Source organism: Pantherophis guttatus, chromosome 7 (genome assembly GCF_059756535.1).
Source record: "Pantherophis guttatus breed Tessera chromosome 7, ASM5975653v1, whole genome shotgun sequence".
NCBI classification, from domain to species: Eukaryota; Metazoa; Chordata; class Lepidosauria; order Squamata; family Colubridae; genus Pantherophis; species Pantherophis guttatus.
Window position 1 is genome coordinate 35,356,183 of NC_142069.1, and position 27,981 is coordinate 35,384,163.

The following is a 27,981-nucleotide window of genomic DNA, read 5'->3' on the forward strand; positions in this document are numbered from 1 at the left end:
CATATCCAAGGGCTGGCAGTTTTCTCTAGTTTTTTCTGAAGGATTCAGTTAGGCTGAGATTCAGAGAAGCAATTAAACTAATAGTTTGTTAATTGCTGCTCTGATTAAAAGAGATAAAGAAATTTGCTTAATTGCTCTACTGAAGTGAGATTTGATTACAAGAGCAGAACCTATTATGATGAACCGTTTCTCACAGAAAAGTCAATTAACACTTATCTGCAATAGTAAAAAAAAAACCCAACAAGTCTTAGAAGAGAATTGAGAGAAGGAAGTAATGACCATTACCATAAATATGGATATACAATTCTTGGAGTAGTCTCAGTATAGAATAATTATGGAATGCTTTGGGACCTATAGATATTGAAGCACTTATTTGATAGATACTATTGAAAATAAAGGAGATAATCAATAAAAGAAAGGAGATGATAATTTACTGACTTTCACTTGTAAATAGATAAGAAGCAAGCAAGCAACAGTCAAATAAAAGCAGGCTAATAGCTGCTTTAATAATCCCTCAACTTTTGAAAAGTGCTTAGTTCTTATACAACAGTAACAACATAGTAACATTCAATTCCCTGTACTGTAAAATAAATGCTGGCTCCATTATTTTTAATACTAAATGACCCCTATAAAATGAAGTTCAGCTGTTTGAAACAGATATTTTCAATATTTGAAGAATACATTTCAACAAATAATAAGTTTTAAATTAAACATTTCATTAACCTTGAATCAAATAGCAATAACACTTAGACTTATATACCGCTTCATAGTGCTTTACAGCCCTAAGCGGTTTACAGAGTCAGCATATTGCCCCCAAAATCTGGGTCCTCATTTTACCGACCTCGGAAGGACGGAAGGCTGAGTCAACCTTGAGCCTGGTGAGATTCGATCTGCCAAACTGCTGGCAGCCAGTGATCAACAGAAGTAGCCTGCAGTACTGCACTCTAACTACTGCGCCACCGTGGCTCTTATGCTAAAGAATCAGTTTCAGGCTATCAATTATTTTTATTACATAGCTAAAGTTAAGCTCATATAAATAACAGTCAAAATAAAAACTATAAAATAATAGTTTATTGTTTTGAAATTTAAAGTTACTGTAGGCATACGTTTTCTTCTACTTCACATAAGCACATTCAAGAGCAAGGAGACCTCTGTACCATAACCACTACAATCACCTTATGCTGCAGTGGTATCTGCAGGAAGCTATGATGACACTGTACAAAGTCAGCACAACCCCCCACCCCCAGCCCTCAGCAAGGAGGCTTTCTTATGAACAAATCATACACTTCTCTCCATTACCAGGAAAACACTCCAGGCAGTCCCTCCAATATTTAAGTTTTATGAATGAGATACTTTTGTCTCTATTGAGAAAACTGGAGCTTTCCATTCATTATCCATTTACATATGTATTTTACAGAAAACCAGACAGCTCCATTCATAAACAAAATGCCTTCAGTTACAGCTCCCAGAGAAGGCTGAAGCTGATGGGGTTAAAAGCAGAAAAACAGACTCCTAAAATCTACATTCCCTATCCAGCTCCAAGAACAGGGCATGACTGCCCAGCCACAATGGGAGGCAGGCAACAATAATTAGAATACTAAAAGGGCATACTCAAGCATAGGTCAAAGTACATTGCACAAGAACAGGCATCTTAATCACAAAGCCCCATAGAATACCCACCTTCTCTCAACCCCATTTTGTCAGTCACCCCAGAAATATGTTGCTGTTACTAGTTTCTGGCTATCAAATAAACAGATACTTACTTTCCTGCAACCTGCCTCCTTTTTATTTCCACCGTCTTTCTCTTGGTTTGGAACCGGACCGGATTTTACTTCCAGCAACACCAAATGATATGCATGTCATAATGTCATGGCATGAATGCTGTTATTATTTGTATCAGGTACCCTGACACAAAACCATAATCATTATGTCATTATGTCATTATTCATGTGTTTTCATTTATTCCAACCTATCCCACCCTGCCCCTCATCCCAGTCAACACTCATTCATATAAGTGTTCAGAGGTAAACTGATAGTCAGTTTACAGAATACATAATTCTACTCTTAAGAAAAAGTAGATCTGAATTTTGCATTCAATATTAGCTTGAATTGTGGAGAAGTCTTTAATTTTTTTAAAAAAGATATAAATCTATAGTGTGTATGCTTGGAGGGGAAACATATCACACAATAACTTGAATTAATCTGCACTAATATTAGATAGGAACACTTTCCTTTGCTAGATTTCCCTTGTTGGAGCTTTTTTAAAAAACATGCTAGAGTTTTGTTTTATTTTCATTGTTTAAATTGATCACTCCTGAATTTCATTTTTATTAAATATATTAGCAAGTAAATGTTTCAGTAATAATATCACTGAATATTAAATTTCTTTATATTTTTAGAACATAAGACAACCCTGTGACACAAATGAAGAAAAACAAAACTAAAAAAGTCAAGATGGCTTAATGCTACTTTAAAATATATACTGCTCAAAAAAATAAAGGGAACACAAGCAGAAGACATCCGAGATCTGAATGAATGAAATAGCCTTATTAAATACTTTGTTCTTTATATACAGTAGTTTATACACTGCTCAAACAACTAAAGGAAACACAAAACTACCGTATGTAACGAACAAAGTATTTAATAAGGCTATTTCATTCATTCAGATCTCGGATGTCTTCTGCTTGTGTTCCCTTTATTTTTTTGAGCAGTGTATATGATCTCCATTTTGCTGATGTTTTAAAATCTAGTTTTCAGGAAAAACAAAATTAAAAAATTTCAAACCATAAAAAATATTCCAGATGCAGAAACAATCATTCTGCTGCATTTATCTGCAAATGCTTGATAAGGCTCTGGTTTTCCAGATATAGGATTCACTCTCTCTTTCTTGGAATACTTGGCTTCAAACTGGGGGCGTACTTCTTCCTAAAGAATACAAAAGTTAAAGAAAGAATTAGATATAATTGTGTAGAGAGCTTAAGCTTTTAGTAATTTTATGAAGCTTTTATTAATACATTACATTCCAGTAGGCCAAGATGTTAAAAATATTTAAAAGCATTGCTAAGGAACTAATAAAATACTACTGTAATCCTTCAGAGAGGGATAGAGATATCTTTACAAAGCTAAAGGATTATTTTAGTTTTTGACAGGATTATTTTAGTTTCCTGTACAGTACAGGAAAATTCTTCAAAGTTCAGGAAAATTACTGTTTCTTCCCTCATTTCCTTTCACTATAAAAACATAACAATAGGAGGTCAATTATCATATTTTAACTAAGTATCTTGCAGCAATGCCAAAGAATTAATGTGGTTGGGACAGCATCAAGAGAATCAAAAATCACAAAAGGACCCTTTGTGAGCTGTCCTCAGCTGTCTGGCCTGCTTGATCTCATAAGATAAACATCTTGGCCCTACTGCTACTTTTTGCCATTAACTCATTAATTGCACTCACTCCTTTCAATGGCATCTTTCACTCAAAAGCTGCTCTTATTACGGGAACTGATTCTGAGGTGGTGCTTTGCTTGATTCTGTAATAGCAGTGACCTTAGATGGCCTAAGATAACACTGATGTTTGGTGTTTGCCTCTGGGCAAATTAACATATTGGCAATTACTGCTATAAACAGAATGCTGACCTGGTTCTTATGTGGGGATAGAAGGGTTCAGTATTTCTTTTATACGTGCTTATTATACCAAAATAATTCCAAATGAACACATAATTTAGTTTTACACATCCCTTTTACACATCCCCATATCTAAAAACCAAACAACTGACACATTGTGTAATTAGGTCCTTATTTTCTTGGAAAAAAATGTATGATTTGCTGCCAGTTTTCTCCAAATTAGAACTATAGAATAGTTGATCACTATACCATTATATGAGTTTCTTCTCTGCAAGAAGTGGTTGTAAGATTCCTTAACATTGCTTGGCCTTTTTTTTTTTACAGTTGCCCATCATTTTCTGTTCACTGTTTCACATTGGTCAGACTGTTGACTGATTTGTGTCTTCTGCAAGACAGTGACTCAGCTAAAATGACATAGACTAGAATAGCTAAAAGAGATACCAGGAAACAAACTAAGCTCTATGTGACAGGCAATCATCTTCAGTATTTTCTGTTTATATTATAACCGAGTCAGTTAATAGCACATTAATATTAGTTAGAATTGTGACATATTATCCATACAAACCTCCTCTTCTTCCCAGTCAATTAAGTCCCAGTCATAAGCAATTACTGCTCGTCTTCTTTTCCAAAATTCCAAAAAAACAGTGGCTACCGCAGAAAAATAGAAGGAAAATGTATCTGGTCATATTATTGAATGAGAATTTGCAAGATAGCTCTGTATTCCCCCCTGCAACCAGAAAATGTGTATGTGTGTGTGTATGTGTGTGTGTGTGTGTGTGTGTGTGTGTGTGTGTGTGTATACATATATACATGTTTTTATATATATAACAATATATATATAACAATTCTTCTGATAAATGTGATTACAATGTTTTAAGAAAATAGCAAGTCTGGTGTAGTGTATAATGGAAAAATCACAGAAAGAAGGATGCTTTATTAACTTCTCAGCAATAGTATTTTAGTGCCCCTTATTCTTGGAAATGTAGGAAATGAACAATAAATGAAGGTATTTCATCTAATTTACTCTGTGGGCATGGCTAGTAGTGATAATCCTTCATATTTCAGAAAGGAAATATTTTCACTAAAAAAAAGTCTGCATTTTTTCTGATTATTTTTTCTCTGCAGTCCTGACCAGATCTAGGTAAGAATGAATCTAGCCCATTTTCAGTCAATCTTTTTTTGTTGGCTACTATTCTCACACCAAATTTGGTGCTGTTCAGAGAGCTATTCTGCCAATAGCTCAGATCTGTAGACAGACAAATATAGTATTGAGCCCCTTCATATAATTGCAATAGCAATAGCACTTAGACTTATATATCGCTTCACAGCCCTCTCTATGCGGTTTATAGAGTCAGTATATTGCCCCCAACAATCTGGGTCCTCATTTTACTGATCTCGGAAGGCTAGAAGGCTGAGTCAACCTTGAGCTGATGAGAATCAAACTGCTGGCAGTCAGCAGAATTAGCCCGCAATACTGTATTCTAACCACTGGCACCACCACAGCTCTAATCTCAACGTTTTGTTCGGTTGAAAAGAATGGGAAGAAAAGTTTATGGAATACTATATATAATTTGATATAATATTGTATCACCTAGGACTGTGATGGCAAACCTATGGCATGCGTGCTGGAAGTGGCACACAGAACCATCTCTCCGGGTATGCGAGTCATCACCAGTTGCTCTTCCGGATTCCAGCACGCTGGCCAGCTGGTCTTCACGCATGTAGAAGCACCGGAAACTGGAAGAGCAGCCGCCTGGTGAGCATGCATGCGCCGGGAAGATGAACTTCTAGTTTCCAGCGCACGCATGTGCACCAGCCAGCTGGTCTTCGTGTGTGTACGTGTGCCAGAAACGGGAAGACCAGGTGGCCGGTGTGCATGCATGTGCCGGAAACCAGAAGATCATCTTCCCGGCCAGGCAGCTGCTCTTCTGGTTTCCGGCATTCGCGCATGTGCGCGTGCCCGTTTCAGCACTCAGTGCCAAAAAGGTTCACCAACACTGACCTACGAATTCTTTAGCAGAGATTCAAGTTGAAAGGATCCTGAAAATAAAGCATGAAATTCGATTGTATTTGATATAAGGAATACATAAATAGAAATATACAAATTAGTCAAAATTTGGTCAGTGTTGGTGTAACACGTTTCCACATACTATTTTGTTTTCTGTCAATTTTATTTTGCACTTAAAAAGTATGAGAAAGGAGAAGAAGAAAAATACTATAGATTGCTATTCATGTTTCCTCTTAAAATATGGTGCTTTGTTTAAAACTTTTTCTAATGTGTCAACAAATGTTTTCATTTTCAATAGCAATAGCACTTGGACTTATATACTGCTTTACAGCCCTGTCTATGCAGGTTACAGAGTCAGCATATTGCCCCCAACAATCTGGGTCTTCATTTTACCGACCTCGGAAGGATGGAAGGCTGAGTCAACCTTGAGCCGGTGAGACCCGAACTGCCAAACTGCTGGCAGCTGATGATCAGCAGAAGTAGCCTGAAGTACTGCATTCTAACCACTGTGATACTGCAGCTCTTACCAACAAATCTATTTTAGATACATATTTCTAACATGTTTTTAATACAACAATTTAGGTGGAGAATGATAATTGATAATGTATTCTGTTCAATGTTGCCAATCTGCTTTAGGATACAATCAGAAAAGATCATCTCTTTCCGATCTCTAGTTTAATTATCTGGGATAATTCAATTATGTCCCTTAATAACAGAAGAAACCTACAGTTATCTTGTTGTGCTATACTGACTTCAGGGGAACAAATGGTGAACTGAAAAGCTGATTAGCTCCATGAAAAGCTAATGATGGTAGTGAAATGAAGAACCAGTGAGTAGAACAGTTCTTCATAGATCTGTGTGGTCAGCCCGGATCCTTCTGATCATCTGAAGAGCCTAAAGACCTGGCTTTGCCAGTTGGCTTGGAGCTCCAATGGGGGAATATCACAGTGGATGGGGTGGATCAATTAACAATAGATACCACCTTCACCCCATCCTCCTCCCACCCTCCCCATCTTTTAACTGGGCCACTAAGTTCTGGATTTTATACAAGGTTATTTATGTTTTTAGCTTATATAGTGGTTTTTTTAATGATTGTAAGCAGTTACTTCGAGGTAAGATGGGTGGCCTATAAATTTTATAAACAAATAGATAAAATAAATGAATAATTCTGCTCTGCACAAGACGAGAACTTGAGAACACCTACAAGCGCTTCAGACACTTTCTTTTCTGAGGAGACTGCAAGACTCTGGTAGGTTTAGAGCCCTGTGAAATGAGCAAAAGCCAAAGGCACTGTGGTCAGTGCCTTTGACAGTTTATTGGATTTGCATCAGGGGTGAAATCCACTTACCTTCGTTACCGGTTTGGGAATTGGACTGTGCGGAAGTGAACATGCACCTCTTCTGCACATGCGCAGAGGGTAAAAAACCGGTACGTAGTGACGTTCCAGTGGGTGGGCAGAGCCTCCTGCCGTCAGCGCTACCAATTCAGCGAGCCGGATAGAACCGGGCGGATTTCACCGCTGATTTGCATACTTCCTTTTCTAATCACTTTTGGAAATTGCTTGTTAATTGTTTTTCAACTATCTATTAGGGATGCTTTGATATTTATTTATTTATTTATTTATTTATTTATTTATTTATTTATTTATTATACAAAGTCAGTGTCAAGTTTCCGAAAGATGCCCTAATTAATTCATGAGCCATGATCCAAACTTCAAAGGAAATATATTCATTTATTAAGAGCACCATTCCGGCAATACAAGCAGTAAGGACTGATCCTACGTAGATTTACGTTCCCCTATGACCCTGTCTCTCCCCTCCTCTCTGGCCATGTCATAAATCACATTCTCCAATTAACCACTTTGGCTGGCTGTGAAACCTAACACCCTCCTGATTGTGGTGAGAAAGAATGTATGGAATTCACTTCAGTTCTCCCTCCCTCCTGCTCATGGCAACTTGAAAGCTTTGCAAGTGGACAGTCACCTTATTGCCCCCACAAACCAGGTCCTCATTTTACCTACCTCGAAAGGATGGAAGGCTGAGTCAACCTTGAGCCTGGTGAGATTTGAACTTGCAGTAATTGCAGGCAGTTGATGTTACTTAACAGCAGTTTAGTCTGCTGCGCCACCAAGGCTCATAGTTTGAGTTTGAGGAAACCAAGTTCCTTCAATCCAAATAGCAAATGAAGTTTTAAATACAAATTTAAGGACTAATTATTTTTATGGAATAAACAGCAAAAGGGTGATTAAATTTTTGATTTTTAGAAAGCTACAGACAAACTAAGGGTATGAAAAAATTTGAAATAAGATTTTGGAATTAATTATAAAGAAGCCTCCATGTGGGAAACACTTTTGTTTTAATTTCTTTTAAAAAATATGATAAGATTAATGTCTTTCTGCCATATACTGTTCCTATTTAGTTTGCAAATATGAGAGCAGATAAAAATAGAAGCGTTCACTTTTAAAGGACAGAACAGAGGAGTAGAAGTACTCCAAGAATTCCATATCATTGATCTAAGTCTGCTGAAGTTAAGCATATCCTCCATGTAGTTATTTTAAACAAAATTATATTGATATTATTCCCTTATCATCACTTACCCCATACTGCCATGAAAACAGCAAAAAAAACAGTTGCTCCATTGTCAAAAAGATGTGTTACCTGGAGAAAAATATTTTTAACTTAAATTCATTTTTTTTTTTAAATTCACATTGGTTTGTGATTTCTAAACTAGACATAGTCTAAATCAATTTTTATTTCTACCCCTACCTTGGGCTCAGCCTGGTCATCGCCTACATTTTCTATGTACTGGTAAGTGAACTTCTATAAAGAATAGTAAATAAATAAACCTTACTGAAGTTTAAAGCTAAATATTATTAATTTTATTGGAAGGAATTGTTATATAATTTTTCATAGTTCTAAAATGTTTTCACTAGATTCTACTTGTGTGGTTCTCAGAAGAGGATCTTTGCTAATGAGATTAACACCATTCTACCCAACAGGTTGTTTCTTAAAATGTCCAATTTAGGTATAAATCAGAGGATTTGTTTGTGGATAAAGGATTTCTGACAGACAGGCCACAGTCAGTAAGGATGGGATCTCACCATTCCTCTACTCTGATACTAAGCACAGGAGCCCCCCAGGGTTGTGTGCTAAGCCCTTTCCTTTATTCCTTGTATACACATGACTGCACCCCATTGTATAACACCAACACAATTATTAAATTTGCAGATGACACGACAGTGGTGGGGCTCATTAATAAGAACAATGAGTCTGCTTATAGAAAGGAAGTACAAGGGCTGACATTGTGGTGTAAAGAAAATAATCTTACACTTAACACCAAAAAAAACTAAAGAACTTATAATTGACTTCAGGAGGAAGAGAGATGTACATTTATCATTGTACATAAATGGAGAGGAGGTGGAGAGGGTTGGTAGTTTTAAATTTCTGGGCATTTCTATCTCGGAGGACCTCTCATGGACTATGAATGTTAACATGCTTGTGAAGAAGGCACAGAAGAGGCTGTCAGGTTTTGTTGCTATCTTAAATAAACTTCATTCTCAAACGCAAAGTCTCTAATGAATCTCTTTTATTTAAGGATAGAAAAAACGACATGCCTGAACTCTGTTGCAGCCAAGATTGGCACCTCCTTCCAAACCCCTCCCTTTCCGTCCTTCAACCCCAATGTCTCATTGGCCACCATGCAGATCCATCTCTTCGTCCCATGCACTTTCTTTTCACAGGAATTTCACCCCTCCCTCTGTTTCCCAAGTAACACTATCTGCTGAAGAGCCAGGAACTAGGTGAAAGTTCATCCCAGCATTAAAGCAGGTCTTTCTGTGTCCTTCATGATTTCATGTCAGCGCTGAAAGAGATCATAATTTGGAATGCTGACAGAGGCTGTACTTCCTGAGAATACTCAGGAAGATAAATCTATCTCAGCATCTACTTCTGTCCTACTATCGCAGCACCATTGAGAGTGTCCTGACATACAGCATTCTTGCATGGAATGGGAGCAGCTCTGTAGCGAACAAAAATGCTCTACAGAGAATCATCAAAACTGCCCAGAATATCATTAGGCTCCAGCTACCAGCCCTGGACGACATCATTGAATCTCACTGTTTGAGGAAGTTGCACAACATTCTCAGAGACTCTTCCCATCCTGCTTACAATCTTTTTGGACTGTTGCCTTCTGGCAGAAGATACAGAACAATTAAAACTTGGACCACATGTTTTCTAAATAGTTTTTATCCCAGAGCTATAATTGCACTCAACAATGAACTAAAGGGCCACCATCAGTGAGCTGTTGGACAGCATTACTTGGTCTGTTGTGTGGATGTTTGGATGGTTTAGGGGTGGGGAATTTGTGGTGGGTGGGAGTGTGTTTGGGGATTGTTATGTGTGTTGGACCTGGTCTTTGGGTGTTAAGTGAATTTCGTTGTATGGGTATACTGTGCATACACATACAATGACAAGGACTATTTTGTAGGACAATGCAGGTAAAAAATGGGCTTCACAGCACATGAAGGCTCAAATGTAGCATCTGTCTGAAACTCCTTAAAGCAGCTGTATCTTTCCCAGGATCCTGGGGCATATACAAAGTGTTGCATTTAAACTCTCACAAACTGTGAATTATATTTTCCAAATTATTTCTTAAGTGCAGCACAACTCCTAGTCCCTGTTCAACAATTGCCTTCAAAACCTCACTGAAAGGTTTTAACGGTTTATGAAAAGTCATAAACAGAATCCCTAATCTCTGTCAAGAGGCTCTTGACTTTCAATAATAAAGGCAATATAAAACAGTAATAATTTTATGCAACTTTTAATATAATATAGTGACCTAGAGACCATAAGAATTGGACCATAAGAAAGGCTGAGCACCAAAGAATTGAGGCCTTTGAACTATAGTGCTGGAGAAGACTCCTGCGAATCCTTTGGACTGTAAGCCGATCAAACTGGTCAATTCTAGAGGAGATCAACCTGACTGCTCTTTCGAAGGCCAGATCCTGAAGATGAAATTGATATACTTTGGTCACCTAGTGAGAAGGAAGGACTCACTGGAGAAGAGCCTAATGCTGAGAAAGATTGAGGGCAAAAGAAGAAGGGGACGACAGAGAATGAGGTGGCTAGATGGAGTCCCTGAAGCAGTAGGCGTGAGCTTAAATGGACTCCAGAGGATGGTAGAGGACAGGAAGACCTGGAGGAACGTTGTCCATGGGATCACGATGGGTCGGACACGACTTCACAACTAACAACAACAAAGTGACCTACAGACATTAAAAACTTGCTGTTCTCTCCTTATTCCTCACTCATTACATTTATCTATCAGCAAATCCTTTTAAAAAAACTAAGTATGCTTAATATTTTAATACCTTAAGAAGCAAGCTCTTTGAAGTTGTTGCTTTCAACTCTAGACTTAAATATCTAGCATTTTTAAATGCAATGTCTTTATTTTGAATACACACACACACACACATACACACACACACACACACCATACATACATACACATAGATAAAACTATTAGTAGAAAAAGAAAAGCAGCATTTATTTGTACCTTGGCATAAATGCAGCTATCTGACAACCTCATGAAGGGACAATATTTATCACAAATTGGGCACATAATAATCTCTGTAGCCTGGCAGATTTCTTTACTGTAAAAGAGAAGAGATAATGATTATTAACCCAAGTTGTAACTATTTTGTTTTACTTTAAAAAAAAAACTCCCAATATTTAGACACTAGTGGAAAGGTGGCTTTTTTCTGTAATAACTGCACCAATAAAATGTTTTCTTTTTGGCTTAAAATTAATTTAAAGAAAACATCAATCAATAGTTCAGGACATTAAATTCAACACGTGTACAATTTTTCTCCACATTTATGTACCAATTCCCATCTGTGCATGTTACACAACACTTGATACTGTTCCCTCATTGACTAGTTTCCATAAATATATATTTATTTTGTAGAACCCTGAGATGCTTCCTTATGCCGCAGGCAGGAATAAGGGGGAAACATTTTCTGGGTATGTGTGCTTGCTGTATCTTTAAATTTTCTGCCTTCTTTATTGTGACAAGAAGCACTTGGCAATTAGGAACCCTGACAGCACTGATGTTAAATTTTGCTCCCCAATCGTTCTTTTTTGTGTTTCATTGAAATTATTGTAATAAATTCTCCTGGGATGGTTAACTGTTTCGTTATTTAGAACTTTTCAGACTACATTAGCCTATATTAAACATCTTTGGTGTTTCATCCCAGTACAAGTGGCACTTTGGAAGGCCATAGTTTGTAACAAATATATGCATCTTTGCAAGTCAGAGCAGGACAAAACTCTTATTTTACCAAAAAATTCTGCATACAGAATAAATAAATCAAGACAATGAAACAAATGAATCAATCTATACTATTGTAATGCATTTTGATTGCTGACTGACAAGGAATTAACCATTTACAGAATATTTACAGAATATTATGGAAAATATTTTCCCCATTTTGACTGATAATCATTTTGGCTGATAAAGGAAGAACCTAAATCAATTAAAGCATCTGAGAAAATGATAGAGTATGGGAAGATAGAAGTAGGATAAAGGAACACAGACAAAGAGTAAGATGAGCAGAGTATGAGAGAAAAAAATCTGATTAATTTTCTTAATCATATTATTTACCGTATCTTTCAGAGTATAAGACACACCTTTTTCCCCCCTAAAAGGGGGTGAAAATTTAGGTGCGTCTTATACACCGAATGTAGCCCCGCCCACCCACTGGCCCCCACCCTTTGGCCTCTGCCTCGCAGCAGTTACCTCCTTGCAAGCAAAACGGCAAGAAAAAACAGCTCCTTTCAGCTTCAGCACAACCTAATAAGCACAAATTGATTCCATCGGCCTCCCGACTCTCAGCTGATTTGCTCTCAGCTGTTTTGTGCAGGGCTCTGCTGCTTGCTGCAAAGAGGTAAATTGCTGGAGCAGTTTTTTTTTCCTTGTGCTAATCAAGCTATACTGAAAATGAAAATGAAAGTAAAGCAGGCTGTTTGCTGTTTGCTGTTTGCTGCAACGAGGCAAAATTGCTCAGAGGCAGAGGGAGATTTCTTTTTCTTCTTTTCCTCACCAAAAAAGGTAGGTGTGTCTTATACTCCGGTGGGTCTTCTACTCCAAAAAATATGGTAAATTTGGAACAGAAATAGCTGTCTAGTTTTTTTTAAACAGAACATATGGACTCTATGATCAAACTCATGAACTTAAATCAATAAATCAGTATCCAATCTGGGATGGTCACTGGGACCAGAAGTTTTGTCTTCCAAGCTTTCAGATTTGTGCTGGAGCCCATCTTCAGTAAATTTCCCTCTAGTTTGATCTAGAGAGAGAAGTTTCCTGAAGATGGGCTTCAGCACGAGTCCAAAAGCTCGGAAGACAAAACCTCTGGTCCCAGTGACTGACCCAGATTGGATCCTGTAACATTATCCTAGGACGTGTATATTCACCTTCATTCGCAATAAATCAGTTTTTGAGTGGCAGAATGATTCAGTGATTATTGTACAGTATTGAATTGGATTATGACCTGTTAAACAAATAATAGGATTTTTCTGATATAAAGATAGCAAGGTTTGTCAGCAGATGCAAAATACTGTATGGTTGGCCGTTGAAAGTAATTTAGGATTCATTTGTATAGCAAGAAAAAAGAGGAAATTTCCATATTGCAGGAACGTAACAGCAATATATAATAGGTTAGAAAGGGGAAGTGAGGTAAATACAGATTATTAAAAGAAATCATACGAAGAGAAAAATAAATGTATCTCAGAATGTCAAGACTTTTAGTAACACTACCACCTTCCAGACTACTCATAAGCATATTCTCTACCACCTTTTGTGCCAAAAGAAAAATTAGACATAATATAATAATATAATAATTTAATTTAAAAAATAAAAAGTAACAATTAATATAATTATTTTAGAGATAAGCATGTTGACTTCACCTGACTTGGCAGTAGTTCAATGTGGCTACTCCATATAAAAAGACAAACAGTCCAATGAAGGCAGCTGGAAAGAGCATTCCTGTATACCAGCCTAACCAGGCAAAATATAAACCAATTTTTTCACCAAAATACCGTCTGTTCAAAAATACAAAAACAAATAATTTTATTAACATTTTTGAAGTAGAATTTATTAGTGGTTCTAAATATAAAATAATCCAGAAATGTATGGATTTCCCATATATGAATAAGATCATATGTTCACATCTTTTCACCCTTATTTTTTTTTAAATAATGTTATATTGATGCAGATGCATATATCAATGCAGATAAGCAATACTGAATATCACATTATCACGTGTTTCAAAAACTGATTATCGCTCTTCAGATTACTCCTTATACACAATTAGACCAATAGTCCTGCCTCTTCATTCATTTAACCTTGTTAGAGATATTTGCTATTAATTTTGACAGATTGAGTTTTGCCACAAAGTATTAAAAACGAAGAACAATTCGTTTCATGAGATAATTTCAATTTCCATGAGAGTTTTGGCAAAACTGCTTCTCAGTTTTTCACCCAGGATCTTTAGAATTAATTTACACAGCAAAATTGATTATATAAAATAAGATTTCTATGGCTATAGAAGACCCTTTCAATCTCAATATTATTCCAGATTGATTTTATAGTGTTATTGCATCCTACTACTTGCCTTGTCAGAATTTGCCATTTTATGGCATGTGATTTCAGAAATTTAACTAGATCCTAGATGTAGAAACCCTGAGAATCCACAAATAAGCCTCTGCAGAGCTGGATGCAGTGGATACGGCCAAAGTGTCCTTGGGCTGCTTTTTTCACTTGGTTAGCCCTGGTAGAATTATTTAGTAGTAGAAAGATCATTTTAACCAGTTAGCAAATAAATATACAAAGGGAAACAAGTAAAATTTCTCCCAAAAGGCTGGAAGAAGATCTCCATTCCATATAAATATTCCTTCTATATATTTAATTGAACATGCATTGGTTCCTGTGCTTCTGCTGTAAACCCACTGTTTGAAATTCTTCATTCCACTAACATAGTAGGTGCTAAAGGCTTTCAGGAATCATTTCTCATATTCCTCTCTTAGTGCCACAGTTCTCACAAGAACAACATCTGTCAGAGGAGGCCTTCCTAAATGGAGTTTACCATGTTAACTATCACTTCGATAAATCAGAAAAACATATTACACCATTTTGACATATTACACCATTTTGATATGACGTTAATATGCAGATATAACACTTGTTTCATTCCCAGAGAAAGCAGCAATAGGACATATTTTTCAGTTTGTCAGTGAAAAAGTAACAGGGCAGGTTAGTCTCCTGGCACTCACAAGAGTTCTTGAGAATTTCAAATAGATATTGTGAATCGCCTCAAATAAAATCTCACAATATATTTCAGTATTTTAGGTTACCTATACATTCCCAATACAAATGGATTTTTTTTAAAAAAATTACCGTATAAGATCCAAAGGTTGGTATTTATACCAAGCTCCCCATGAGGCCCAGCATTCATAAAGTAGATGCCTGTGGTTTTCTGCCCCATGACTTCTTATGGAATTTTTACTTTTGTAACTACCCTAAAAAACAAGTAAATAAAGAAGAATTAGTTAATAGATATTTATAAATATCCATGAATATTTTAGAGTATTAAATTCATAAATATAGATTTAGCATCTTATCACTGAAATTATCTGTTATCATTGAAATTATGATTAGCTTGTGATCTATACCATCTCAGAAACTTAAGAATGAAGCTATACATCTGTATACAATTTGAGAATAAATCTTACTGAACACAATGGAGCTCATGCTTGAGTAGACTTCATATTTCAAAGAAGCAACCATAATTTTTGAAATTTGCTTTGTAAGAATGGAGGTCTTTAGTTCCAGATCTTAACTCAGTGTAAAAATAAGTGCAGTGTTCATAATGAAAGACTGGATTTGATATTTTGTAGTAAAGCTATACATATTATAAAGTTAATCAAAAAGAGAAAATACTACAGTTAGTTACATATGTATAGAAACCTTTTTCCAAACTTCTATTTTTCTTAAAATATGTAATTTTGCCCAATAATTACAGGTAAGTCTTTGTCTTATGACCACAATTGAGCCCAAAATTTATGTTGCTAAGTGAGATATTTGTTAAGTGAATTTTACCCCATTTTAAGACCTTTCTTGCCACAGTTGTTAACAGTTGTTAAGTTATTAACATAGTTGTTAAATGAACCTGACTTCCTCATTGATTTGCTTGTCAGAAAATCACAAAAGGTGATCACATGGTCCCAGGACACTGCAACCATCATAAATATGAGTCAGTTGATAAGCTTCTGAATTTTGATCACGTGACATGGGGATACTGCAATTGTCATAAGTGTGAAAAATGGCCATAAGTTGTTTTCTTCAGTACTGTTGTAATTTTGAACCATCACAAAATGAACTATGTACGTTGAGGACTACCTGTATACAAAATTAAGCTAGGTTCACACAGAATGGCTGTCTTGCATGTGCAGTGTTATACCTATCCTAGACAAAAATGTGGAAGGCCTGATGATTGGGAATGATTGTATATTGAGTTGTTAATTGTTGTTATTGATTATAAATCTTGTACTTGCTGGATTTATTTCTTCTGTAATGTCAGTTAGGCAAGCATCAGAATAACCTATTCATATGTCTTTAATTTCATCAGGAGAAAAGCACTTGAAGAATATATATTGGTAAATTCATTATTTGATTATAAAGGTTCTCATTTCTGTGGGAACACAAGTTGTGAAGAAGATATTCGACAACCATTTATCTGAAATGATATAGGGCAGTGATGGCTAACCTTTTTGCCATCGCGTGCCAAATATAGGAGGAGTGAGGGATGGTCGCGCATGTGCGTGCCCACACCCATAATTCTATGCGCCCTGCTCCCCCATGCATGCGCGCGACCCCCCCCATGCTCCCCCCGCTTTTGGCATGTGATATGGTGGACCCGGTAGGCCTGTTTTTCACCCACCCCAGGCTTCGGAGGCTTTCTAGAAGCCTGGGGAGGGTGCAAACAGCCTTCTCCACCCCCCCCCCGGAGGCCCTCTGGAGGCTGGAAACAGTCCGTTTGCTGACTTCCGGTGGGCCCAGAAGGCTCGAAAATAAACTGGCCAGCGTGCGCATGCGTGCTGGAGCTGAACTAGGGCAACGCTCGCGTGCCCACCAATATGGCTCCACATGCCACCTGTGACACGCGTGCCATAGGTTCACCATCATGGATATAGGGTTTCCTGCCTGAGCAGGGGGTTGAATTAGAAGAACTCCAGGGTCCCTTCCAACTCTGTTATTCTGTTATTTGGACGTAATACCATTCCCCTGAAATTTCCACAGATGATCCTGAATTTATACCTTTTCATTCCATCATTCATTGTTTTTGACTTAAAAAGCTGTAGGTCACCTTTTATGAACATTATCTTCAGACATATTTTCTTAAATATGAATTTATACATCAAACCTTTAAATTACTCTGTCTTTGACTTTTTTTTGTCATTATTTGTTGTGAATTCAAAGGCATAACTTTCTAAAAAAGAATCTGAAATTGCATTTTGTTTCATTTGCCAAATGAGATGACTTAAATGGACTGTCCCCTTAATACAGTGAAAATCAGAATTAATGGTCCAACAATAATGGTGGGAAGTAATTGGATTTAAAAAAATTAAAAGAAGGAATACCTCATGAAGAGGAAATGCAGCTTCATAGGAACCATTAGTAAGCAACCGATTGAGACCTAGAAATAGAAATATTTAACATATAACAGAAAAAGCTGGAATGAATATAATATATAGCATCCAGCATTAATCTAGAGTCAGATGTTCTTAAATTGAATGAATCAATCAATCTAATATGACTGTGCATTCAGAGTGGGCAGTAGGTGTAAGCATGAAAAGACACAACTTACAAATGGTACACACACATTTTAGTATTTTTTTCTGAAAGTTATTATTGAATTAAAAGGTACAAAAAGGAACAATTTTGGTAGCTAATAATTTTATCAAGAAATATACTAGTATCAATAGTCCTCAACTTACAAACACAATTGAGCACAAAATTTCTGCTAAGACATTTATTAAGTGAGTTTTGCCTGATTTTACAGCCATTCTGGCCACAGTTATTAAGTGAATCACTGCAGTTGATAAATTAGTAACCCGGTTGTTAAATGAATCTGGCTTCCGCATTGACTTTGCTTGTCAGAAGGTCGCAAAATGGGATCATCTGACCTTGGGACATAGCAATGGCCATAAATATGAACCAGTTGCCAAGCATCTGAATTTTGATCATATGATCATGGGGATGCTACAAAGGTTGTAACTGAAAAATGGTCATAAGTCACTTTTTTCAGTGCTGTTGTAACTTTGAATGGTCAACAAATGAATTGTTGTAAGTTGAAGACTACCTGTTCTGTTGCTTCTTTTAACTCTATTCTATATAATAGGAAATGTTGAAATGGAGTAAGATTTGCAGAAATCCCATGCTTACCGATTTTATTTTTTCCTTCTTCATATTTCACTCTTTGTAAAATATGATGAACAATTCTACTTCTTATAGCATTGTTAAAAAATGTGTCCTTATTGTGAATGATAAAGCTGTTTTGAAAATACAAGCAAGAAAATACAATTATTGTTTCTGACAACTGAAATAGTCTCACTAATATTTCTGAGATACAACAGTAAAACAAAAAAAATATATAAATAAATGAATCTTCTATAAAAGTTCTAATGAACTGCACTATTTCTAGAAATATTTTAAATAAAGTCTATTGCTTATTAGAGTTTGTAGGATATATAGTCACAAAGAACTAAATCAGCTTCAGTGATATTCTTTGTAAAATGAAAGGATCATACCAATTTATTTGTGGATGAAGCAAACGATGAGTTCCTTTTTATGCTAACCAAATTGGCCACTGAATCTTAAATCAATACCAAACTTGAATGAAAAAGTATCATGTGATTCCTTACCAGATATGACAAGTCAACATTAAGGCTGTGCTTAGAATACAAAGGTAAAAAGGTGTTCCAAAATACAGGAAAAGCTGCAGCTGTTTTAAGAAATTGTATCCTACATATACTGAAATACCTTTTAGCCTTCAAATCCAAAATGCCTCACACCAGTTAGTATATAACCAGTGGTTGGTTTCAAAAAATTTTGCTACTGATTCAGGGGGGCATGTGACTGAGTGGGCATGAGTGATGTCAAATTGGCCACGCATACTCAGTCACACGACTCCACCTAGCCATGCCCAGAGGAAAAGGTAGGAAAATTTTTGGAATTTCCACCTATCTACCCCCGCCCTCCCTTCGCCAGTTGCCTGTTTTCCCTCCTTTAGCGGCCCTGGCCCTAGCCACACTTCCTCCCCCACCACCGGCTCTTTGTTCGGACTGCTTACCTTCCGTAGCCGCTGGTCCAGAGTCCGGAAGGCAAGCTGACCGGAGTTTTCGGCGGCCCCCCAGCAGCCGCTGCTGCTGGAAAGTGGCTGACAAAGGTCGCAGGCCGCCGAAAAGTACCGGAGGTCGCGGAAAAAGCTGCTGCCATCGCCATGTTCTTCGTGCATGCACATCCCATTGGACTTGCAAGGTAATGGGATACGTGTGTGCGAAGAATATGGTGGCAACAAACATGGCGGGCAGGATGAGTGAACGGTGACCGGGGGACCGGTTTGGGGGCGTGGCCAGCCAGCTATTGCTACTGGTTCGGCGACCTTGGCCAAATTTCCGCCAACGATTCGTTCGAATTGGTGCGAACTGGCTGATACCAACTCTGTATATAACCAAATGTACCTGCAAGCTTTGGAAACAACTGAAATGCCTAGCACAAGACAAGTGAATTATGGGAGGACAACTGGATAATGTAACCTGGGATTACAAAATGTCATTTTATTCACTTTTTGGACACATTCCTTTTTAAAAATATTGAATACTAGAAATACAATATTTTCATTTGTTATACGGTAGACTAAGATAGTGGTCGTTTAGATATCTGAAAGTGCTCTCAATGTGACATAAAAAAGCAGAATAGATGTGCAGTACATGGTCATATAAAGAATAGCTTTGAATGCAGCTGGCAGTAAATCAGCCAATTAATTAATTTTGATTTATCTAGATTGGAAATGTTCTAGATGAAAAACCACAGATTTGGGTCAAATGTACTGATTTCCTGTAAGAAAATTTAGGCAGGACATTTTTATCTACTGCAAGACATGCAAAGATAGATTGAGCCTGCTTTACTTTGCTATAATTCTTTCAGAACACTAAGATACACGGCATTATATCAAATAAAAATAGCCAGTTTTAAAAATATCACCCATGTACTATATGGACCAGAAAGGTGTTTAACTAATTTTCTTTTTGCATTTTGGTGGTAATGGTTAATACAGAATTCAACATGAAATTTCCAAAGATAAGATAATTCAAAATTTATTTTCATATTAAAACATCTATTTTCTTTCAATACAATTGAATACAATTAATTCAAGTACAATTTTTTTCATTTTCCATTTATGTACCTCCTAAATATTGGTAAAATAATAATGATGCCATCTCTGGGCAAATGTAAGTTTCTGAGGCTGATGGTGAACTTGATCCTTGATCTCTATAGGCCTAGACTAAAATCCCAACCACTGTACTACACTAATTCTCCAACTTTTTATTTTTATTTTTATTTTAATGTTTCTATAAAATGAAATAAGATCTACATCTTGATCAAGTTAAGGACCTCTTTATGTCTGAAAACTGTTCCTTTGATAGATGTAATGGAAATCCATAGATGCATTTGTTATTACTGTTAAATTGTTATATAAAATGCTTTGTAAAATATAGATTTGAATTATGAACTACCGGTATATGCAGAAGATTATAAGCATTTAAGTAGATCAGCAATCGCAGCTTTTTTATTTTGATATTTTGGTCTTTATTTCATAATTGATGTATTGATATTATATTTTATGCTGCATAGGGTATATTTTATATGGAGAAGTTGGATCAAAGTGTAAGGAAACAAACAGACTAAATACATTGCTAGCCTAGTGTTTTTATTTAGCTATTATGCACCCAGCGAATACTTAGATAGTAAAGTATAAGTGGACTTTTTAAGTATATGTTAAGGAGGATTTAGAATTCAGCATTTGAAAAATTCTCAAGCATTATATCCCATTTTTCACGTAAATATAAATATTTCCCCTTTCACATTTGCCTTTTTAAATAAAACTCACTGATGAATCCTTTGTTGACTGAATGGAGCCGTGTAGCAGTCATTTTCTTCCAAATCTGGCAGCCTTTCCTTGTCCAAACTCATTGGCTTTCTAGGTAACCATCCTCGAAACCTGCTTAATTGCTTCTCAATTCTGCAGGAGATGAAAGGGAAGGCAAACTTAACATTTAAGTGGAAATAAGCACTTTCTATACATAAACATTTTATGGATGCAAGGGATATAAAATGCAATAATTTTCCAGACATTAATCATAATTAATCTGGGCAATTAACTGTGTCATGACTAAACAGTCTATACCTGTGTGTGTATATACAATCTATATATAAAATAACTGTCAATCTAGCTTGTTTCATAATAGGTAGCATGGAGATAAATCTCTTAGAATCACATCTTTGCTTTGATAAAGATTTTGAGAACGAAAAGCAAAGGAATGAAGCATTTAGATTTCTCTTCCTTTTAAATGTCTCAGTTCAAAAAGCAATTAAGAGCTCTAAAGACTGTAGCAAATAAGAAAAGATGCTATGGCAATCTAGTGCTTTATCCACTAATTTTTAGCACAACATTTCAATATGGACCATTTATTAGCAGTTTTATTTTCAAAAGGTTTAACTCTTTGATTAAAAATTTAATCTTATCTGAAAAACTGCATAAAATACAATAAAAACTTCCTAGAATCATTATGAAAGGTTCTGGCAGCAGAACTTTAGGGCAATGATTTCGCTGCCATTTTCTTCCTACTCATATGTCACAAAGAGAACTTTTTAAAAAGCACTGCTATTATAGTTTGTTTCAAAAGTACTTGTTTTGGTCTAGCTAGGTAATTACGAAAAGCTAATCAGGATAATGTCTGGTAAGTGTTTGGATAAGAAATTGAGAATAATAGGCTAGTCTAGGAAAGAAAATGTGGAAGAAAACAATCCCAAATCACTTCCAAGAAAACTTCCTGGATGTATCAATACAGACACCAAGTACTGAGTTTTATCATGCACACTGGTTTTCCATTCCCAATCCCAAAACTCTGAGTTTGTTTTTTAATAAAAGCAAAACAGTTACCAGGAGAATAATCAGTCGCTACATATTGTATCGTTCAATCAAGATTGTGACTGTACAAATAGTATACATAGGCAACATGAACTACATGGCTTGGGATCGGGTTACCTGAAGGACCATCTTTTTCCAAGAGTCTCTACCCATTCAATTTGGTCCTGAAGATCCCACCAGAGTGTTGGCTGACAGGGATCAGAAGATGGACCTTTTCTTTTGTAGACCCTGCTCAGCCAAATATTCTCCCTTTGGAGATTAGAATGGCCCCAGCCCTGTTGGCCTTCTGCAAGGCCTTAAAAACTTTGCTGCGTAACCGGGGTCTGTCGCTCTGAATTTGTTAAGGGCCCCATTTCTTGGCTTTACTGTTAATTGATTAATTATCTCAGTTGTTATATATATTTAGTTTTGGATTGTTTTTATTGGTTTTAAATGTTTTATTGTTTTAGAACTATAAGTCACCCAGAGTCACTTGGTTGAGAAGGATAACTATAGAAAATAAATAAATAGCCAATGTTAATATTTGTTTTCTTGTTACATTGCACTGAAAAGTAATGGCATTAATATAAATGGCATATGATCTGGTGAAAGGTGAAAAAAACAAACAAAAAAATCTAGAACATACTTGTGGCTGTCTGAATTCATTCCTAGCTGAAATGTCCTATCTTTATTCTTATTTATCAATGTTTTGTAGGATATTTCATATTATTAGTTGGAGAAAGTGACTTATGATAAGGACTGCAGTTTCCTGGGGTCATGTGGTCACTATTTGTGATTTTCCCAACTGGGTTCCAACAAGCAAAATTAATGAGGAAAGATAGATTTGCCTAACAACCACATGATTGCTTAACATTATCAAAAAGTCATAAAATAGGGTGCAGTCATATGATGATTCACTTAAAGACCACATCGCTTAGTGATGAAAATTCCTGAAACAGATCAAACCAGAGTTCTCATTTTAGACAGAAATGACCAAGTTCAAATTATCCTATTTTGAATACATTATGCTGAGGCTTAGCTTCCTGGAGAAGGTTCTAAGGATCTTGAGAGAGGAGGAAGTAAAGAAAAAAAGAGACTAACCTAGTGGTGGGTTTCAAATTTTTTTACTACCGGTTCTGTGGGTGTGGCTTGGTGGGCGTGGCATGGCTTGGTGGGCATGGCTTGGTGGGTGTGGATACTGTAAAATCTTCATTCCCACCCCACTCCAGGGGAAGGTTACTGCAAAATCCCCATTTCCTCCCGACTTGTGAGGCAGAGAATAGATGGGGGCGGGGTCAGTCAGAATTTTTACTACCGGTTCTCTGAACTACTCAAAATTTCCACTACCGGTTCTCCAGAACTGGTCAGAACCTTCTGAAACCCACCTCTGGACTAACCAGTGGCAAGATGGATAGACTCAGTTACAGTAGTATTGAGTGCACAAGGTTTTTTAAATTGGGTTTTGATAGGGGTTTTAAAATGATCTTAGTTGGATGTTTTAAATTTGGCCGAATGATTGAATTATTTTAATAAGCTTTTAATTTTTGTTGTACATTGTTTTTACCATGGCTGTTCACCGCCCTGAGTCCCTCGGGAGAAGGGCAGGTATACAAATATAATAAACTAAACTAAACTAAACTAAACTGAACTAATGGAAGACCTGAAAGACCATGCTGGGGGCAGTTCATCATGGAGAAAAGTTACTAAGAGCTGACACTGACTTGTGGCATATAATCAAGCAAGCAAGCAAGCAATTAATACCTTATCTTTCCAGACTTTAATTTCTATTGGAAACCCAATTTACTCTAAAAAAATCATTAAAATGCTAATTTCATGAATAGTGTCATATACCATTTCTCTTCAAAGAAATACACCCAGGGGAGTTGCCATTTGATTGGAGCAGTTACTTTGGATTTGACACCAAAAAGCCACTTCAATGAATGCAGGAGGATGAACATAGCCCCTTCCTGCCACTTCATAAAGAATCCATCCCTTAACTGGGATTATACAGCACTGGGAAGCCTTCATAGCCTTGTTATAGACCTTTAAGTTAATGAAGTGGTATATAAATATTATCACCATATTTGAGAAATAAGTGATGATGCCTGGAAGAGCTCAATTAAAATTATAATTACTGCTTTTATGGAAACCACAGTTTAGGTTTTTCTTCTGTGATTTAACTTTTTGATTAAACTGAATTCCCAAAAAACAAAACAAAACCCACTAACTTGTTCAGGATCTTGTAACGTCGATGCAGGTAATAGATTTTTCTCCTGGAAGAACAGCAAAAATGAAGCCAGTCGAGAAGAAAACCCATCGTCAGTTACAGTATGAACTAGCAAGGAAGGAAAGGAGATTGAAGATAGAATCCTGTAAGAAGTGAAGAAGAAACTAAAAAGAGATTAACAATTAGAACCATCAAAAACATCCTTAACCTCTCTCTCACTTTCTCTGTATGTGTGTATACATTCATGTATGTTCATTACTTTCTTTTTTTCAATTAAGTCATGCACCTTGAAGCATTTTTTGTTCAATAAATCATGAACCTGAAATGAAATAAAATGCTAAGCTTTTATACTGATAATAAAATGCTTTAAATATGAGAATATAAAATAAAATTGTTCTAGTTATACATGCAATACATGATCAGGTGATGTTGGTGCTAGTGATGCAGTTTTGAAAAGATTATATTCATGCACAATGATACTGAGGCATTTAGTATGTGTTTTCCCTACCAATTTTATATATCTGTGATGTGAGTATGAGATTCTATTAGTTAGAATGGCTTTTGCATTCTCCATTAGTAATGTGATGTAAGAAATTCATGGGACAATGCTACTAATTCAAATTAGCATTAGGTATATGTCTTGCAGAGATAGGATCATCCTATCAAATGGGTAAATGTTTGTTGCCGTGGATGCATTTTGGAGTTATAGCTGAAAGATGATGAAAAAGTGCACTGATACATTTATTAAAAACAAAAATAAATTCCAGTGGAAGAATCATTCAGGAAAATAAAGTCATTTAAAAACATTTCTGTTATGAACCAGCAACCATCTATATCTCATACAAGTTTTGTCTCTTGCATTATTACTAGTAATAGTTCTGAAACTACTGGAGTTAAAGATCTACAGTGTGGCAATACAGTTTTTTATTTCAGTGTTGATTATTGTATCTGTACATATGTGTATATATGTGTATGCATGTATACCTATGAACACTGTGTATACACAGCCACTCCTCATTAAACTATCTTACTCATGTGACTGTGATCACAAATATGATTGTAATAAATGGTATAACAAAATTCATTTTTCAACAATGTGTGCGTTTACAACTAAAGTTTGTGTATCTGACAACAATACATGCTGGAGTCTCTCCCTCCCTCTCTCTCCGTCACATGTTCACTTAGCAACCATTTTAATTAAGGACATGATCTTTGGAATGAAATGCAGTCACTAAACAAGAAGCGGAGGTATATACATTCAGTTTAATATTCTATGCATGGAAAATGATTGGCAATTGCTTTTCTGGTACAAACAGTTAGGAGAGCTCAGCAGCATAACAATTGTCCAATGGTAGCCTGCAATCCAGATAAACACCTTGCATGTCAAAGGATCTCAGCTTCTCCAGGATATTCATAAACTGATCTAGAGTAAAGCTGAACAGGCTAGAAACAGAATGGATATGCCCCCAAACAACTGCCATTACAAATTCTTTCTAGGTGTATTGGGATTAAAGTTATCATCTTCTTTTACTCTAAGTTTATTGGCAGCTATAGTCCAACACATTTAGGCTGCATAGCTAGACTGAAGAGAGTTGCTTTAGGAACACAGTGAAAGAACTTCTCTGATCCTGTTGCTGAGGTGATATGGAATTCTGCTCAATTAAGATTTAATTTAAAATAAAAGCAGAACTATAAAATTGATAATGGTCTTACTATATTAACAATAAGTCTTAAGCTTCAAAAAAATTACCTCACAGCTTTAAGGGAAGTATTATTAAGAAAATTGAGATGAAATTTTTCATAGGGCTTAAGGATTATTGTATTTTGAAGTCTATAAGAACATTACATGCTTAACTTAGCTAAGAATTTGGTTATTAGAAGTAGAAATGTCTTTCCCTTTCTGGATGTCAGAATTGCCGATGGAAAGGAAAAGCTGCATAATTCATTTATGAAATTCACTACAGTAATATGAGATGACAGCTACTTCAGTAGGTCCTATGCAGGAGAACAATTTGCAGAACAAAACCAATTGGAGGACAAGATTGAACAGAGAGGTCTCATATTTGTTGGGCCTGTTCAATTTGAATACATTACTTGGCTTTTCTAATCTGGTGTTGTATCATAAAGATCTTATCATTTGGGGAATTTGGTAGAACTAAGGGAACAGTGTCCCATAGTGACCATATATGCCCATATTCATGAATATATGCACCATCATTCAGCAACGGAATTATCAAGAAAAAAAGCAGTAGAAAATGAACATCACTTTCATATTCCTTTCATAAATTTTCCAAAGCATATTCTGCATTCTTTTCAGATCATTTCCCTTTTTGTTAAAGAATGCTGGAAACAGAATGCTAGCCATAAAGAATTTGGGTCAGCATTAAATTTATAGACATACACACTTTATTACCCAAACTTTTTTAGAATTAAGTTTAGAGCTTACAATGAAAATTCAGTCAATGCTGAAATCATTAGAGTTTTAATTCCAACCTCGTATATTTACAGAAGGGAGTTAAAATTTTAAAAATCATGTCTTTGCAATTAACTCTGCATATTAATACCTATTTAGAACATAATTAGATCAGAAAATTCTACATAGTAAGAATTTAATTTTTATTTATGTAGAGTATCCTTTGTAAAATTTAGATTAATCAAATGTCTTTTAGAACAGTCATATAAGTCTAAGATGAACTAAGATGAACTAAGTTACGTGTTATGTTATGTTACTATTAACCACTTTATGCTAATGTAACATATGCCTAATGCAACTTGAAATACCACATTTCTAACAATATGATATAGGAAACAATTTTAGTCAATTACAATTCTTTTAATATATTCAATTTTAGAAAAAATATACAGTTAAATATATCAAATTATGATATATTGTTAATTGTGGATTATCACATTTTAACAATTCTTCTTCAATAAACAATAAATATTTAATTTCTCCCATATGAATTCTTGAATGTTTAGGTGAACTTTGTTTCTAATAATGCAAGTTACATCATAGCTGATCATAGCCGCTAAATATGCCACATGGTTCTGACAGACTGGCACTTGAAAGTTTGTTTCCTTTCACTGGCTGCAAAGAAGTCCCTTTAAAAAACAGAGGGCATGATTTGGCCTCTAGTAATGAAGGGGCTAAAGGATAGAATGCCCCATGAAATTAGCGGCACTGCAGAACATATCATGTTAAGTCAAAGTCAAAACTGAATCAAAATTGCAGCTGAACCATAATTATTTCAACTGAATCATAATCACATCAACTTCATGTTCATGTTAAATTCTCCACGATTATAATTAAACCTACCTGAACGGCATTCTTACATTCATAAGTTCTGCAAATTTTCCCAGGACTTCCCAAGGGGCATGCAACTTCACAAAGATGATATCACTGTTTGACAAAGATGACTGCAACAGATAAAAGATAATAAGTTAAATTCCTACATGTAAAAAATGTAAATTTTTATTTTAAAACCTCTGCAAACCTTGGGAATCTCCCAATTCTTCTGATGCTTTTTTCTCGTGGGTAATACCATTTTAGCTTACAAAATACCATTTTGTCCTACTAATAGGACAAATTATTCTGAAGCACAAGGAAACATCTGAACAGGGAAAAGTTCTGTTTTAGTGCAGAAACTATTTAAAAAGTAGGAATGTGATGACTAAAAAAATTAAACAGGATATTTTGAAAGTATCCCTCAAAATAAACTGAATGAAAAAAATTGATATGTTGTTTAAAAATCACAGATTATTTGAAAAATTACTCTCAAATATTTTCTTAATATAAATGGTTAAGTAGTTAAGAGTGTAGAAAGCCAAAAAATATGAATCATCATTTAAGACCCAAGATGAATCTACTTCAAGTGTT

At 35.8% G+C, this 27,981-nt stretch overlaps 1 protein-coding gene across 5 annotated transcripts in view; it reads right to left on the reverse strand.

The window, feature by feature from the left end:
• The window catches only part of ANO4 (anoctamin 4), an 84,218-nt gene that overhangs the window by 21,632 nt on the left and 34,605 nt on the right, over nucleotides 1-27,981 (reverse strand). For 3 of the 5 annotated variants that reach the window (XM_034403157.2, XM_034403155.3, XM_087873952.1), the window contains exons 6-16: nucleotides 27,421-27,521; nucleotides 24,106-24,150; nucleotides 20,858-20,989; nucleotides 18,130-18,236; nucleotides 17,325-17,380; nucleotides 15,082-15,203; nucleotides 13,593-13,727; nucleotides 11,182-11,278; nucleotides 8,225-8,285; nucleotides 4,186-4,268; nucleotides 2,785-2,925 (exon numbers count right to left, since the gene is read on the reverse strand). In XM_034403157.2, coding sequence (XP_034259048.1) covers nucleotides 2,785-2,925; nucleotides 4,186-4,268; nucleotides 8,225-8,285; nucleotides 11,182-11,278; nucleotides 13,593-13,727; nucleotides 15,082-15,203; nucleotides 17,325-17,380; nucleotides 18,130-18,236; nucleotides 20,858-20,989; nucleotides 24,106-24,150; nucleotides 27,421-27,521 — 1,080 coding nt within the window. Of the gene's footprint in view, nucleotides 1-2,784; nucleotides 2,926-4,185; nucleotides 4,269-8,224; nucleotides 8,286-11,181; nucleotides 11,279-13,592; nucleotides 13,728-15,081; nucleotides 15,204-17,324; nucleotides 17,381-18,129; nucleotides 18,237-20,857; nucleotides 20,990-24,105; nucleotides 24,248-27,420; nucleotides 27,522-27,981 lie in introns of those variants that run through there. The other 2 variants (XM_034403159.2, XM_034403158.2) reach the window with 2 other exon arrangements.